This window comes from Pezoporus wallicus, unplaced genomic scaffold, assembly GCF_028554395.1.
Source record: "Pezoporus wallicus isolate ANWC-B61680 ecotype Strahan unplaced genomic scaffold, APGP_CSIRO_Pwel_v1 contig_8714, whole genome shotgun sequence".
NCBI lineage: Eukaryota > Metazoa > Chordata > Aves > Psittaciformes > Psittacidae > Pezoporus > Pezoporus wallicus.
In genome coordinates, this window is record NW_026635695.1 from 1,110,352 (window position 1) to 1,126,222 (window position 15,871).

At 42.0% G+C, this 15,871-nt stretch overlaps 1 protein-coding gene across 3 annotated transcripts in view; it reads left to right on the forward strand.

Annotated features, from left to right (window-relative positions):
- PTPRG (protein tyrosine phosphatase receptor type G) overlaps window positions 1-15,871 on the forward strand; it is a 404,577-nt gene that overhangs the window by 376,366 nt on the left and 12,340 nt on the right. For all 3 annotated transcript variants that reach the window (XM_057397343.1, XM_057397341.1, XM_057397342.1), the window contains exons 16-23: window positions 1,129-1,220; window positions 11,135-11,231; window positions 12,917-12,999; window positions 13,220-13,354; window positions 13,589-13,723; window positions 14,116-14,288; window positions 14,803-14,938; window positions 15,271-15,417. In XM_057397343.1, coding sequence (XP_057253326.1) covers window positions 1,129-1,220; window positions 11,135-11,231; window positions 12,917-12,999; window positions 13,220-13,354; window positions 13,589-13,723; window positions 14,116-14,288; window positions 14,803-14,938; window positions 15,271-15,417 — 998 coding nt within the window. The remainder of the gene's footprint in view (window positions 1-1,128; window positions 1,221-11,134; window positions 11,232-12,916; window positions 13,000-13,219; window positions 13,355-13,588; window positions 13,724-14,115; window positions 14,289-14,802; window positions 14,939-15,270; window positions 15,418-15,871) is intronic.

A 15,871-nucleotide genomic window follows, 5' to 3' on the forward strand; every position in this document is an offset into this window, starting at 1 on the left:
TGTTTAAAAGGAAAAGAATCCAGATTATAATGCAGCTGTAGCACCAAACCATATGGCTGCAAAATGGGAGCAAAAATACACCACTGAATTACTGGGAGTAAACATAAACTGGATGCAATCTCCAGAAGAATATTAAATGGAATATATAAATACCAGAGTACTGCCATAAAATCATGCAATCAGACAACAGTAGCCATCAGGCAGTAGATTATTTCACATGCTGAAAGTGATCACAGTTGTATAGCAATTTATGTTTTCTAAATGCCAGACTGAAAATATGAATCTTGGCAAGCGCAGTGTTTCTAACTGCAGTGGTGGTTATAACAACATCTAGGCCTTTTCTGAGAGAGGAGAGAGGAATAAGGCAGCCATCCTACACCCCAGCTTCATTAGAATCTGTCCAGAGTCCCAGCTGCTCAAAACAGTCTTGTTTGTCTTTAATTCAATTCAAGCCTTTGGCTTTTTCTTTTAAAGAAACTGTCTGTGGGTGATTTATTGGTATATTTGGTATATTTGCACTGTGCTGAGCAAGAACAAATGGTCCAGTGGAATACATACATATTCAATATTATGAATAGTGTCTGGCATGAGAGAGAACTCAAATCAGTGTGTTGCCTGTTCTTTTCTAAGAGTAAGTTTAACTCCATTTGGATTCTCCATCACTGTGTAAAAAGGAAGACGTTAATAACTTCCAGGAGAAAAACTTGTGTGTCTGCTTAGCCTGCTGAAAACTTGCTGGGGGCAATTGTCAACTGTACTTTGATATTTTGTCTCTCTTCTTTTTATACGATGTGGAAGGAGAGGAGACCTCTTCATCCCATCCACATCCCATTTTCAAACTGCAAACAAGAACTAAATGATCCTTGAATTTCAATTCAACTTTGTAAATTAGCATCCCAGGGAACAGACTTTCAGTATTCATAATTGCAGTGCTTAAAATTAGGAATATAATATAAGGAGTTTACCTCAAAATTGGCCAGATTCATCAAGATTTCTTATTACTGCATATTGAACTAGCTCTGCCCCTGGGAACTCGGATCTAAATGATACTGAGTAAAGGCTTTTTTCTCTCCTGAAGTCTTCTGTATGAGACAAATAGCAACTCTAAATATGTCTTTCTTTCTACAGATGATATGGAAGCAATTCCAGTCAAGCAGTTCGTTAAACACATCAGTGAGCTGTATTCTAATAACCAGCATGGGTTCTCAGAAGACTTTGAGGTACGATTTAATGATCCACTAATGAAGTGTTGTTTTCCTAAAGTTAATTATGTATTAACAGTTACGGACTGCGAGACATCTGTGTGATGCTGTCATGTCAGGTGAATGCAGTGCTCAGATGTATCAGAAGAAATAGGGAAATACCAATTTGCCACCAGATATGAGCAGTGTGAGGCTGGACATTTACAGATGCTTTCTAAGCACCGCAGATTCAGTGCCTTTAAGGGGGGACCCTCCTAAGTTTTTATTAGATAGGAAAAGCTGCCTGCAATCCCCCAGGAACAACATTGAAGATACAAGCAGTTGTTTGTAAAATCAAGTTTTTCTTACAATCTGGAGCTTGTTTTACTCTTTTTGGCCCAGAATTTGTTTCTCTTAGTCACACTGAGAAGTCACTGCCTGAGCAGCCAAAAAGATGTAAAATAATGCTTACTGTGAGTAAGAGCGGGAGAATTTGGTCTTCCATGAAAACCCAAACTGTGGGTCCATTCCTGGAGTCCTTGTTCATGCTCTGTTCAGCCAGGAAAGATTACTGTTAAAGTCATCAGTTTCCAGCAAAACCAAGGAGAAAGGCTTCAGGATTTAGCTGGTGGTATATACCCAGTGTGAATATTTTAAAGTAAGCATCTTATTACCTGTTTGGGACAGATTTTGACCTATAAATCTGCAATAAACTGGAGGTAATTCCAGAGAAGTGAAAGCAATTTCCACCTCTGGGTTACCAGATCCATATTGTACAAGCATAGTAAACATCACAGCATGAGAACAGGCTGCAGAATCAGGCTTTAATAAGCACAAGTCAGGATTATCTGGGAAGGTTTTAGGCATAGGAAATGTTGAGATGCAGAAGGAACTGCAGGAAATTGCACAGAGCTGTGCCACTGGCTTCCCCACCACTAAAAGGAGGTGTATTTGTGTGCTGCAGGTGAATCAGAGAGGCAGCTCCGCTTACAGAAAAGGCAATGAACCAAAATAGGTGGCCTAATATCTACGGCTTCTTCACTTAGTGCAGTAAAGACAAGACTGTATGCAGGAATTGTTTTTAATGGGATCATTTAAAGCATTTATTGTTGCTGTTTGGGTACTGTCTATAAAGAGTGGCTGCTTTGTCTGGTGCTCAAAAACCATTGTGTATGTTAGAAACATTTTGTATTCATGAGGAAGGCAAATGTGGAAGGTGTTAAAGTGATTTAGTTCAATTGACTGCTGGCTGGATGGCTGAGCAGGAATATTGAGGCATTTAACAATGTTGATGGTATTCAGGACAAACATTTATTCTCCAGAGAGTAGAATTTGATCAGGATGATCAAATGCGACTCACTCTTCTCAATTATGTATGAATTGCAGCCCCAGTGCTATTCGTCACCACTGGGTTTTACACCATTTAATTATTCAAAATAATCAGCAACACATCTGTAAACTTGGGCTGGCTTTAAGCAGGCTTTGCTTCAGCTGTCACAAAATCACTGCCATTAACAAATGTTGGACACCTTCTGCCCGTGTTTTAGCAAAGAAAAACATTGCTCTAATAGCCTTATTTTTCCTTTCCTTCTGGAGCTCCCTGCTGCAAGTGCCATGCTGTGGCAGCCAGTGGGAGAGATGGCTTTGGCCGGCTAATCCCGTTTTGGGGAGCACAGGGTCCTCTCTAAGGAGAAGTTAAATTCTGATTGCACTGCATATGCCAAGTCCTATTCTCCTTGCTGGCTTAAGATTTGGAGCACGTCTTTTGAAGTCAGTATTAGCTGCTCCAGATGTATTTCTCCACAGCTGAGGTCTTGGCTGCCTAAAGAGTAAATGAAATCTCCTCCTGGAGTAAGGAGGAGGAACAGGAACAAGACAATCTCTGTCTGGTGAATCATCCATCTCCCTTTCGTTGCTTATGTTGGGTCCTGCTGATGCCTTGTGGGCCTGATTTTCTTCCTTATGGTTCACAGTGATAGGACAGAAGAGTGAAACCTGGGGTTTTTCACAGAGCCTGTAGGTAAAATGTTTCTCAAGTGCCTAAACTGACTCAGAGATGAGAATACCAGTTCTGAAAGCAGCTGAGGGGTAGAGGACCCTGAGGTTACATTTATACAGTAGTCACTGGAAGCAGCTAGCAGCGTAACTTCTCATGCCTGGTCATATCCAGCTATGGTCTATGTGCTGGAATTGTATCTGCCAGCTACAGTGAAGACTTAGCTAATGTTTTATGGAGAAACAGCAGGATTCCGGCTGAAACAGAAAATCCAGTATTACAGGGCTGCTAGCCTTAGGCGGAAAGTACCACGGCCATGTCATGCCTGGGGAACTCCTGAAACGAGGTATTAGGTTCTGCAGTCATACAGACTGCTTTTTATATCTAAAGGTAGAGAGAAGGGGATGACAAGAAGGTGCTGAAAAAATGTGATCAATACTACAGAATAAATCAGTCTTCCCAAAGATAGGCAGTGCACAGGGTGGTTTTAAGGAAAAAGGATCAAAAATCCTGTCAGAAATTCCTGTGTCAGGAGGTTTATGGTGGAACCTGTGAAAGAGGAGACCAAGCTGGGCACACACATACTGTGCCCAATGTCGAAGGTAAACATCCGCCATGTGTTTGTTGCTAGTTTTTGGTGTGAGGCTCTTCCTGTGTTTTTGGCAGCATGTTGTGGGTTGTGTCGAGTTGTTTTTTACATGAAGAAGACTCCTTTGAAAGTAAATGGTGTGAATACTCCCTCATCCTCTTAAAATGAGCTGTAATTACAGCTAAATATTTTGTGAACGTGCTTAGGAAGTGTTTCATGTGCAGAGGAATAAAGGACTTTGAACTCACCGATCTTGCTTTGGAAAGTACATCCAAAACAAATTCTTATTCCCTCTGGGTAATCATAGTGCAAGTGGCCAGCTTTATTGTCTGGTGATAGCTGGGCTTTCTTGTATGAACAGAATTGTTAAGATTTCCTTTGAGTCTGGTGAATTTTCAATTTTGGATATAGAAATAAAGGGCCTGATTTAATCCTGAACAACAAATAGCTTTTTAAAACAAAGACAATGATCCTGCATCACCAGTGCTGGTCTTCGGATGAAACTTAGTATTTTACCTTGGAGTTTGTTCAGCCTACTACTGAAAACAGTTCAAGGAGGTTTTGGCTTGCTATCAGGCAGCTCCAGCACTCTCTTGCTATGGCACACAGGGTGAGGTGCCACATTTTTACAGGCAACGCTGGGGCAGGGTTTGGTGGCAAGGCTGAACAGAGATTGAGAGGCTTCAGAGCCAGAGATGATATCTACCCCTTGTCTAGCCAGAGATTTTCTTGGCATCAGTATGCTTAATACTTTTTGATTGACCTTTCTACCATAAATTTCTCATTGCCTCTTGAACCCTGCAGACTTCTAATGTCCAAAGCATCCCATAGCAATGAATTCTACGATTTGTTCCACAAGAACGGACTTCCTTTCGCTTTTAACTCATGCCTAATAACTTATCTTGATGCCTCTTAGCTTTATCATTGCAAAATATATCGCTGTTCACTTAAATGCCTCACAGGATTCTGTCTGCCTCCCTCTCATTCGCCCTTCGTCTGTTTTTGAATCTGCAGAAGTCTAAACTATTTAATCTGTTTGTTTCAGGAAACCATTCTAGACTTACGATGACTTGTTCCCTTTGTAGCTTTTTCTATTCCTTTACCATATCCTTTTTAAGATGAGGAGGCCAAAACTGCGCACAGTATTTAATGAGTGGGTTTACTGCAGAGTTCTGCAGGAGCACAGTGATGTTTTCTGTTTGGTTTTCTATTACTTTCCTTCTTCCTAACATCCCATTTGTTTTTTAACAACTACTGAACACTCAGCTGACACCTCCAGAAAACCATCAGCCGTGACCCCAAGGTCTTGTCACTGAATGGTAATAGCAAATTGGGAACCTGTCAGTATGTATGTGTAGTTAGGGTTGTTTTTCCCAAGTACATCACTTTGCATTTATCAACATTGAATTTCATTTGCTGTTTTATCACTCAGCCACTCAGTATTGCGAGATTGTTCTGCTTCCCTTCACAAACAGCTTTCGTTCTAATTATCCTGTATAATTTTGTATCATAAACACACTTTGTCTCCTCTGCAGTCCATTTAGGAATAGATGAGGTCTCTATACGGTCCCACTGGTGAAATCTGAGCACTGAGAATTCCCGGGCACGCTAGTCCCACCTCTAACCTGTTCCTATACAAGGAGAGTTTTCCTTTTGCTCCAAGACATATCAGGTCTTTAAGTAATGTTTTCTGAGAAACCTTTTCACTAACAGTTTGCAAATCCAAATATACTATTCTGTTCCAGACTGTGCTTACCTATAGACATCTTCAGGGACCTCTTCACAGTCTGTTAGAGGTGTTCACTAGCTCTGATATTTATTACCAGCGTCTAGCAGTTTGCCCCACAGAGAAGTTGGATTTAGTGGGCTGTAGTGCCTGAAATCCCTTCTGGATCTCATTTTAAAAACTGATGTCACATTTGTCATCTTCTGTTCCCCTGATAGCCTGACTATATAGGGCATGTGCCCTCCGAATTCTGGTATCAAAAAGAGTGTGAAGTGCCACCTCCCACAGTAAAGCTTTTCACTCCCTCCCCCTGGCCAGTTGCTGGAATAACACAGTAAGTTTTCTGAGTAGCTGTGTCCTTTTGCTCTGAGAAAGGAACCAAGGAAGCCAAGAAATCACCCTCCATCCCCAAAGCTAATTGAATTTCTAGACTATACTGCAGTGTTTGGGATTTTGAGATTGGACAATTTTCTTTCCCCTCCTTCCTAAGAGTGGGTTGGTCAGTGCTGCTGCAGGGATGATTAGAGGGGGTAAGTGCAATCTCTATAGACCTCTCCTGCCTGTGGCCTTGTGAGTGTAATGATTCATCGCCAATTTGGAGTCTGCACAGGCTCGCTGAACTTGGAGGCAGGCTGTCTAGCTCCCTCATCACATAAATTGAAAATATCTTTATACTCCAGCGGCACCTTCTTCTGAATGTCCTGAAATGTAAGAAAATAACATAAATCCATATCTGCAGTGATACGGCAGGGATTTGCTACCGTTATCCTCATGGTTGCTGCTGCTCGGGGCAGGGGTCACTAGCTCTTTTTAACCGGTGACCTCAGAATGTTATTCTTTAGTGGAGGGCTGCATTGAAGACAGATAAGGCTGCACTTCACACGTTTCTTGAGACTCTAAAAACACTGTGTAGTTATACTGGCATCCCTTATAGATTAGACATAGCTTACACCAGACACATGCTTGTAGCTGTATCTACGCCAAGGAATTTGGCAGTAGAAAAATGCTATTTCAAAAACATGCTACTAGCAGGCATTACTGCACTGGGAAATGGTTTATAACCTTTGCCCAAAATTGCCATAATTAGAGGTATTCTGTGCATTGCTGTACTGAAACCAAAGGAAAGCAGCACATTGAAGCTGGATGAGGAAGGATTGCTGCAGAAGAGGGTCTTCCTGGAGTTCTCAGTTCTTATCTCCCCGCTTGACTTTCCCTAAGAAATTGGCATCATGGATTAGGAGATAAAGTTGAAGAGAAGCAATAAAAGAAGTTCAGCTGTCTGGGCTTTCTGTTACTAGCCATAGTACTGTGGCCATACCCAAGGTTTCTGCTTAGAAGCCCTGCACAGGCAATGCGAGAGTTCATTCAGACTCTGACACTCCCTGCATTGTGAAGGGCAGGATACCACAAGCAAATGTTCCTCCACCCTCCTCTCCTCTCTAATTTATTTACGTGAATTTTTAGCTATCTAAATACTGTCATTCCTGTGTTGAGTCCTTTAGGTTTGTTTGTTTTCCCCTTCTTTCCAGGCTGTCCCCAGCTGCCCGCTCTCTTGAGTACCATTACGGAGTTTGTACAAGTGCTAAATTTTCCCAAAAATCCATGCTGTTCCTGTGGGATATCTTCAAATGCTGTCTGCTGTCCCTGTTGGTATGCTGGCTTCGTGTTTGCTGTGATAAACAGCAAGAGCAATACCACAGAATTCTCTAATTTGGGATAAAAATAATAGATCAAACCTGATTTTAGGGGTGGATGAACTAGCTGCTTTCGTGCTGAAAAATATCAAAGTAATATCAAAACATAGCTATGGATCTCATTTAATTTAGTCCTTCAGATTAGGATCCCTTCTTCGTTCATGATTCCTCCTCATTGCTATTCATAGGCTTTCACAGTTCAGCCCCTGCTAGGACATCGAACTCAAGTAATGGGAAACAACAGCAGCACTGCATAAGGCCAAATCAAGAGATCGAGTTCCTGCTCAGTCACTGTAGCAAAAATTCTTGCTCAAACCTTATATTGCCAGCAAGACACGGGTGCAGTTTGATTTTACACTTTAATGGAAATTCTCTGAAGTTTAGAAGAAACTAATCTGTAACTTGTTTCAGAAAGGCAATGAAAATGGGTCGTTAAACCTGGGTGTATCAAATTCCAATTAGCACTAGCATGGACAATATAATTAAAAGGTAAATCAGCCATAATAGCAGAGACTAGGACACTTTTTACAGTAACTAACGGTCAATTGAAACCATGTACTTCGCTTTCTTGGGTTGTCAATGATAAGTTGAAAAGACAGAATAAGAGCCTGTATCCATTCATCTTTGAACAGTAATGTGTTCTGCAAAGTTAAACATGAAAAGCAGCGGTGTCCTAGCCAGCTGCCATTAAAATCAGTGGAAGGGACTAAGTGGGATTAAGGAATGCCAAAGAAAATACTCTAGAGCAGAACAGTTTGTGGATGTGGTGATATGGACACTATCTGTCCTACTCCAAGGTGCCAGCAGCAGTTTTGTGCTGACTGGGAGAGGAGTTTTTATCGGCTGCAGTGAGCAGCCTGGGATCAGACCTGCCTGCAGACTTGGGTTGTAATAATAATAATATAGTCATGGTGATCTTTTAAATGCAAATGAAGGACTTGCTAGCCAGTAAGATTTAGAAATCCTAGGGTTTTCATTGCATAAGCAATAGAAAAGTCTGGGAAAACAAATACGTTATATACATAAATGTGGGAAAATGGCGTAATTAAGCTGGTGACTTTCTGGAACTTTCTCCAGGGTGATACTTACTAATACCGGGCTTCCCTCTTCTGCCAATGGGTAAATAATCCTCTGAACAGAGGCATATATAACAGGCTGCAACTAGTCTTTTCTTGCAGCACTTTGTGCATTGATGAAAGACAACCACCTTAGCTTTAATAACAAAGGAATGTTAACTTCTGCCTTACCGTCTATTAGGGGGAGCCTGTGGTTTAGTAATTTGCTGTTAGAATTTGGAGACATGAACCAGGGAAGGTAAGAGTGTGGATGACCACCCCCTGCTCTCAACCCCATCTGTCCATGCAATACTGATAGTGGAGTTGGAGGATGTTCTCAGTCCCTTTCTTGTTCAACAGCTTCAGTGTACCAAACTGCCAGTTGCATCCTGAACTAAGGGAGAGGGCTGAAGTCAAAATGGCCTTTTACTGTTCCACACTGATTTTTTAAAAGACAAAAACAATCGAAGCACATTGGGAGGGGAGGGCTTTTCTTGAACAGACTCCTTTTGCTACGCATTTGCAGTGTGCAGACATTGGAATCCACCATCACAGCAGCTTTCCAGAGTATTAAAAATTGCTTAGAAAGTTACGTGTTAAGAAAAGCCATTTTCAGCTAATCAGCTCTCACAGCATCAGACCTTCTTTTCCACTGCTGTGTTTTTCACTGCCTTAGCTTAATCTTCCTCTTCTATTAACTTTATATAGGCCAGCTGGGAACATGTTCAGTTGAGAAAACAGCATCAACATAAAAAGGTTAATTAAAATGATTAACCTCACCAACAATTCCCTTATGGAAGAATCCTATAGAATTTAATAGAAAGTGATACATTTACTATGTAGTATTTAAACTGTCAGAGAAAATTCCTTAGCAGGGAGGTAATTCCCTATTAAGTTTGTTAACTTGTTAGAGTATTTTCCACAGCACCTTATTGGATTCATCTGTTAAATTCTACAGCAATTGGCATAAATATTTCAATGCTAATAACTTCTACAAATAATTCCATAGTGATGCAGGGATGTAGAGTTTGATGTGAGGCTTTTGAGAAGCAAGGCGGTATCTTTTAGGAGCGACCTACAGTGGTGCAGCAGTGATGTTATATGATTTCTAAATGCAAAGGGAAAAAAGGTAAAATGAAATTACATTAAATCAACCTAACACATAAGTAATGCTGCTTTTCCAGTTATGACTTCAGCTGAACTGATCCTGCCCATTGTGTAATCAGAAGTCCCTTGCTTACTGGAGCTGACAGGTAGAATTAGGGGAAGCACACACTTTAATGGTGTTTTTTATTTCTGTGATAGAAATGGAACTATGAAAATTCTATTAGGGCCAGCTGGGAGTTCGGCTTGATTTGTCTTTGTCTTTGCTCAGCTCATCTCCTTGAGCATAGTATGTTTCTCCCTATGGAGGATGGGGAGGAGAGAGAGAAGCAATTCTTATTTGGGAGTGTCATGTGGATATAAAAGCTGTAAAACGTTCAAGGTTTTAGTATACTTTGCACTTTTAAAATGTAAATGCTGGGGAAGGTATCAAAATTGCTATGCAAGTCCTTTGTGAAATGTCTCCATAATGCTGAACTCTGTTACATCTGCTGTTTGTATAGCATTTCTCTTGATAATTTTTCTCTGTCACTTAGCTTGTGATCTTTATAGCAGCTGTGAGCTCCTAATGACTTTCCCTCTTAGGCAGGTTCTATACTGTTATTTTTAAAGCCTGAAGTACAAAGTAATTTGGCGCTTCCCCATATATCCTTGGGGGAAACTGGTACCGTTAGGTGCAATTTCTGGGACACATAAAAGATTTGAATAAATGTAGTTTCTTCCACAACTTTATAAACTCCAACAACTGATACATTTTTCAAACATTTGGAGGTTTAACCAAATATTTAGCGATAAAAAAGGGGTTTAGTTTATGCAGGAAGGTTGTGGTTGAATAAATAGTAGAAAATATATCTCGGAGGTGGCAGGCCACATGAGGTTTAGTGATTCAGTTTGTAAGACAGTCTCTGAAATGTGTAACACTCCAGGATAGCCTGGTCAATGGGAATAGCTGCTTTTCTCTGGGGTCAGAGAAAAGGCCCTCCATTGTCCCATTCTAACAGCCCTGTATTCTGTTTTGGACAATGAAAGTAAGAGGTAAGTTAAGAACTAAAAGTATTAATGGGGATTAGGTATGTAACCTACAGCCTCAACTAGACAGCAGTCTGCATCTCTAAACACCTTGGCAAGCCTGGTCTCTTTCTGCTTTGTAAATGTATAAATACATGAATGCAACCTTTTATCTTTTTTACTGTATTGTGGGCTGTTAATCAGTGTCCCAGAGGTGGTATTCAAAGTATTTGCTGTTATCTTCAGAGTTCTATTTTATTTATATTTCAGAAAAGGCATCTCTCTGCAGACAACTAACAAAAGGTCAGCGCCAAACTTAAATGTCAGAAACCCTTTTTTGAGAGGTTATAAGCAGAGAAGTTGTCCAGCACTCAAAGTCTTGTGCTGAAATGCTTTTTGTGCTTAATTTATTACATTGCACTGGCCACTCTTGCCTTTAAGGGACTCTCTTCCTTCCCAAGGAGGGAAAGAGTAAAGCATCACAGGAGATGTAGTCCAGAAGACAGATGGGCTGCTGGTCAGAGGAGACAGTTGGTCCTCAGGGTGCTCAGAGTGCATCTGTCACCAAGTGGAGAGGAGCATAACTGTACACCTGGCAGCAGCTAACACAGCCCTGTTTAAGCAGACCATATCATACAGGACAATACTGGAAGACTGTGTTTTATCCCGAAATTAAGATATCAGTACTCTAAATGTGGGGATTTTGAGCTGTTGCAAGAGAAGATAAAGCTCAATTTTCTTGAAGTGATGCATTTCATGTTTGAATATTTTTCATGCCCAGGAAGTGCAGCGCTGTACGGCCGACATGAACATCACTGCAGAGCATTCCAACCACCCCGACAACAAGCACAAGAACAGATACATCAACATCCTAGCCTGTAAGTAAGCACTGGCTGTAAGCACAATGCATCAAGGCACTCTCCTCTCACAGTGTGTGTGTGATGGGAAAAGGCAGGTAGCTTCGAGTTACCTTACTACACCGCAGTGAATAAACATGTTCAAGTATGGCTGGGAGATAATTTCCCTACCAAAGGCAGAGGATGTTTTGACCTCTCTGTCACTCTGGATTTCATTTCTGGATTTCACTCCAACTTTTATTCTAAAATATATTGCAGTTTGATGGTCCAAAAGTAGTTTTAGAAATACCAGTTTGGTATGAATTTAAGTGGAGGAATAACTGGGATAAATTGGTCAGAGCTCTTCTGCCTGCTAATGTCTGAAAACTGGCCTTTGCATAGTGTGGAGCAAAGAGTTTTATTGATGATTCCTGAGATTCCTTTATAGCCCCAAAGGTGCTAAATCTCACAGAGTACATCTGCTGTATTTCAGCCTGCTTCAGCTGTGCGTGTGACTTGGACAAACAGTGATCTCTGTAGCACAGTGCGGGCTTTGCCTGTATTCCTCTGAGAACTGCAAATCTGGGCTCTGCTCTAGAATGCAAATCACTGCAGGTCAGGGATGGAAAGCAGTAACTTCTTCCATATTGTTCTCTGATATGGAATGAATGGCAGATGCAGCAGTCACTGTGAACTACAAACAAAGATGGAGCCACTGATAAAAACTTTGCAGTGTTCATAAACACTGCAATAAATCTGGAATGTTGTTGATAATATAGGAAGGGTGTCTCTAACAGATTCTCAGATGTAATCAAGGTGCCAGCTAAGGACCAATTCACAGACCTGTAAAAGACTTGCTGTTACATGGCCTTTGACAAGGGGATTCATTCAACTTTTAGACATAGATGTCTGGTCCCTCTAGGCACAGAGGGAGAAGTACCATTGGAGGAGAACTGAAGCAGGCATTCCAGTCCTCCAGATTGCCCATGGGAGAACCTTTCTCTATTGAGAGGCACTTAAGGAAGGCAACTGAAACCACATTCTTCATGCTTAAAGTTAGCCCAAGTGTCTCATCTCTACATATGCTGGAAGTGCCACCCAGCCCAATGCTGCTGCCTTGGAGCAGAAGGACTGCAATATTTTCTCTGATTTAAGCCAAAGTCAAGCATTTGGGCGGAATAAAAAGAGGAGCTAAAGAGTGTAACCTAAAGTGTAACCTCTTGGTGTGATGAGGATGGTGAAGGAGTAAGAACATTGACTCGGATCCCAGAGCCAGTAGAGCTGTGCGAGCCCAGCAGTGGAAGATAATGATCTCAGACACTGAGCCAAGCAAGGGCAGCTGCAACACCTGTGAGGGCCAAGCCGGTGTCTCCACATGGTGTTACACAGCCCTGTGAGGCTCTTTGAATCACACTACACTGTATGATATGGATGATCCTAGAGATTGTGCTCCTAGGGCTCCAGTGTCCTTTAAAGAGAAGCTGCCCCAGCATGAACCACATACTTGAAGGGATGTGAAGACTCAGGACCTGAAGACTCAGGACCTGCTATGATGAGCAGATGAGCCAGACCAGATGTTCCCATTTCCCATTCACCTCCTATCCAAGGCTGATTTCTTCCATGTATGAGTAAAGGCTACTCCAGTACCTGGGAAATGGAATGTTTACCTGCAGTTCTGCACTGTGTTTCCTTAATGCTCTCTTAATGCTCTGTTTTTCATCCTGCAGATGATCACAGCAGGGTGAAGCTAAGGCCTTTACCAGGAAAAGATTCGAAGCACAGTGACTACATTAATGCTAATTATGTCGATGTAAGTTGTTTGAATTAGTTTGATTTCTCTGACTCTGAATCCTTCCACAAGGAGGGAGTATTGCTGCTTGTGAAGTGGTTGTGTTTTCCAGCTTCACCTGAAAATTTTGCTACGAATTCCTCTCTCTGAGAAAAGCACCTTTCTCTGTTACCTTTAAAATATTGATATGTCTGCCATGATACTGCTTTCATCTCACTTGGCATTATGGTTTTCTTTGAAGGGTTACAACAAAGCAAAAGCCTACATTGCTACCCAGGGACCTTTAAAATCTACCTTTGAAGATTTCTGGAGGATGATTTGGGAACAAAATACTGGAATCATTGTCATGATCACAAACCTTGTTGAAAAAGGAAGAGTAAGAGATTTTCTAGTTTATTAGCAGTTGCTTCTTACCACATTCCCAAATCATGGGGGCAGAATTTGGTTTTGATGGTTTGGGATATGATATATATTGATGTATAATATATACCTAACAGAACAGAAGGATACATAGCTAGCCATGATTTTACTTCTTTAAGAAGCTCTAAATACAAATGTAAAGCAACAGCTCAAAGCCTCAGCCAACCCACCCAACTGTGTCTTTGTTCAGAGGAAATGCGATCAGTACTGGCCATCAGAGAACAGCGAGGAGTATGGGAACATCATCGTCACGTTGAAGAGCACAAACATTCATGCCTGCTACACTGTGCGCCGCTTCACAGTCAGGAACACAAAGCTGAGAAAGGTGAGTAAAGCCTTCAGTGTTCTCATCCGGAGGCCTTCTGGCTTGTGTAGGATGCAAGGCACGCAGGAGCAAAACTCAGCGTTTGCATGGGGAAGTTAAAGTAGCAGGTGGATGGGAAACCAGTAAGCAAAGCCAGGATTACAAGGAACCTGGTGAAAGGTTTAACCTGTATTTCTTTTTCTGAAGTTCACTGCTGCTTTGGTGTCACAGTCATTGCTGTTTTTACCTGTTCCCACATGGATTTTTCCTTGAACTCTGTCTCCACCTAGCAGGAGGCAGAGCTGCAGATTTCTTTTGTTAGAATCCAGCAGTTTTTCGGCTGAGCATTGAGTCTCTTTCCGTGCTTCTCATCCCAAATCTTTCTGTTCTTTCTGTGCACACTTTGCACTCAGGGTCAGAAAGGAAACCCCAAAGGGCGGCAGAACGAGAGGACGGTCATTCAGTATCACTACACCCAGTGGCCTGACATGGGTGTGCCGGAGTACGCTCTGCCCGTGCTGACCTTTGTTAGGAGATCCTCTGCAGCCAGAACCCCAGACATGGGACCAGTGGTGGTGCACTGCAGGTATGATGGGTGTGAGTGACTACTTCATGGCAAGCATCCCTAGCGCACAGCAGGTGCTCTTACACACCAGCTAAGACAAACACAGGCTGGAGCAACATTGGTGGCCCAGAATAGCAGCAGTTCGGTACAGGGTGGATGTCTACATGGCTTCTTCCAGCCAGTACCAGTAACAACAGCAGTGGAGACAGGGCCAAGTGTTGGGGCAGGTGAAATCCAAGACCGTGGTAGCCCCATCCTCATTGTCCTGGCCTGTGAGCCCAGATTTGGTGGCACAGCCATGATGGCTTCTTTTGTATTCGTCCTCATCATGCAACACAGAGATACCCACAGAAGAGAGGAAATACATACTGGTAAAATTCCCAGAAAATGAAGTATTTTGCTGAGAAACTTTCATGGTTGGGGCTAACAGAAAAACTAAAGCCTGTGAACAGGAATATTTGCTTAGTTCTGCTGTTGTGATCATTTACTTTCATCTGCCTGTATTATATAGGTTTCTGTTATGTTTTTTTTATAGTGCTGGTGTTGGCAGAACTGGTACCTACATTGTGATAGACAGTATGCTGCAACAGATAAAAGACAAAAGCACAGTAAATGTCCTGGGTTTCCTGAAACATATCAGGACACAGCGCAACTACCTCGTCCAGACAGAGGTAAAAATTGCAGCAGGCTTGAATTTAAAGCCATGTCCATTGTATGCTGTAATCAAAAAGAAAACATTTTTCTGTTACATCCCTATAAAAATTTAATATATCACTGTCACTTTTTGCTCTCGAATGTCTCTCTTCTTATTGACCAAACACTTCAGATTTGGTTTTTGACTTAGAGTCGTACGTGTGACACTTGTAAATGTTTATTCTGGACTTGGCCATACTTGCATGGGTGCCTTGTTTTGCACATCCTTCCTTTAGTGTGCTCTACCCCTTGGTTAAAGCCGGCTGTTTAGTTTATTCCAAGTGCCTACATGACATGCTTGTTCTTCTAGGAGCAGTACATTTTTATTCATGATGCCTTGTTGGAAGCCATCCTTGGGAAGGAGACTGAAGTATCTGCAAACCAGCTGCATATTTATGTTAACAGCATCCTCATACCTGGCATAGGAGGGAAGACGCGACTAGAGAAACAGTTCAAGGTATCACCGCCATCCAGAAGGACCTAATTTCCCTACTCTCTCTTGTATGGTCTGTCTTCAGCTGTCAGTTGTCATAGATAAGGAACCAAATCAGAACACTTGATTAGCAGCTTTTGAAGTGTTGTTCTCCACGGTCTTAGCTAACGCTGCTGGAAATCAGTATTAAAACTCTTGAAGGCAGAAGTGAGCAGAGGCGGGTGGACACTGTTTTGGAGTGTGCTGCTAGTCTCCCTGGTCCCACAGGGGCTTGGGTGTTCCTGAGTCTGTGGTTACCTTGGCTGAAAGTCTTCTTCCAATCTATGGCTCTCCTGCATATACGTGGAGAAGGACATGAAATGAGGTTCTTCACAACTGTGGCTGCCCCATCTCTGGCAGTGCTCAAGGCCAGGTTGGACAGGGCTTAGAGGAACCTGCTGTAGAGGAAGGCGTTCCTGCCCATGACAGGGGGAGTGGA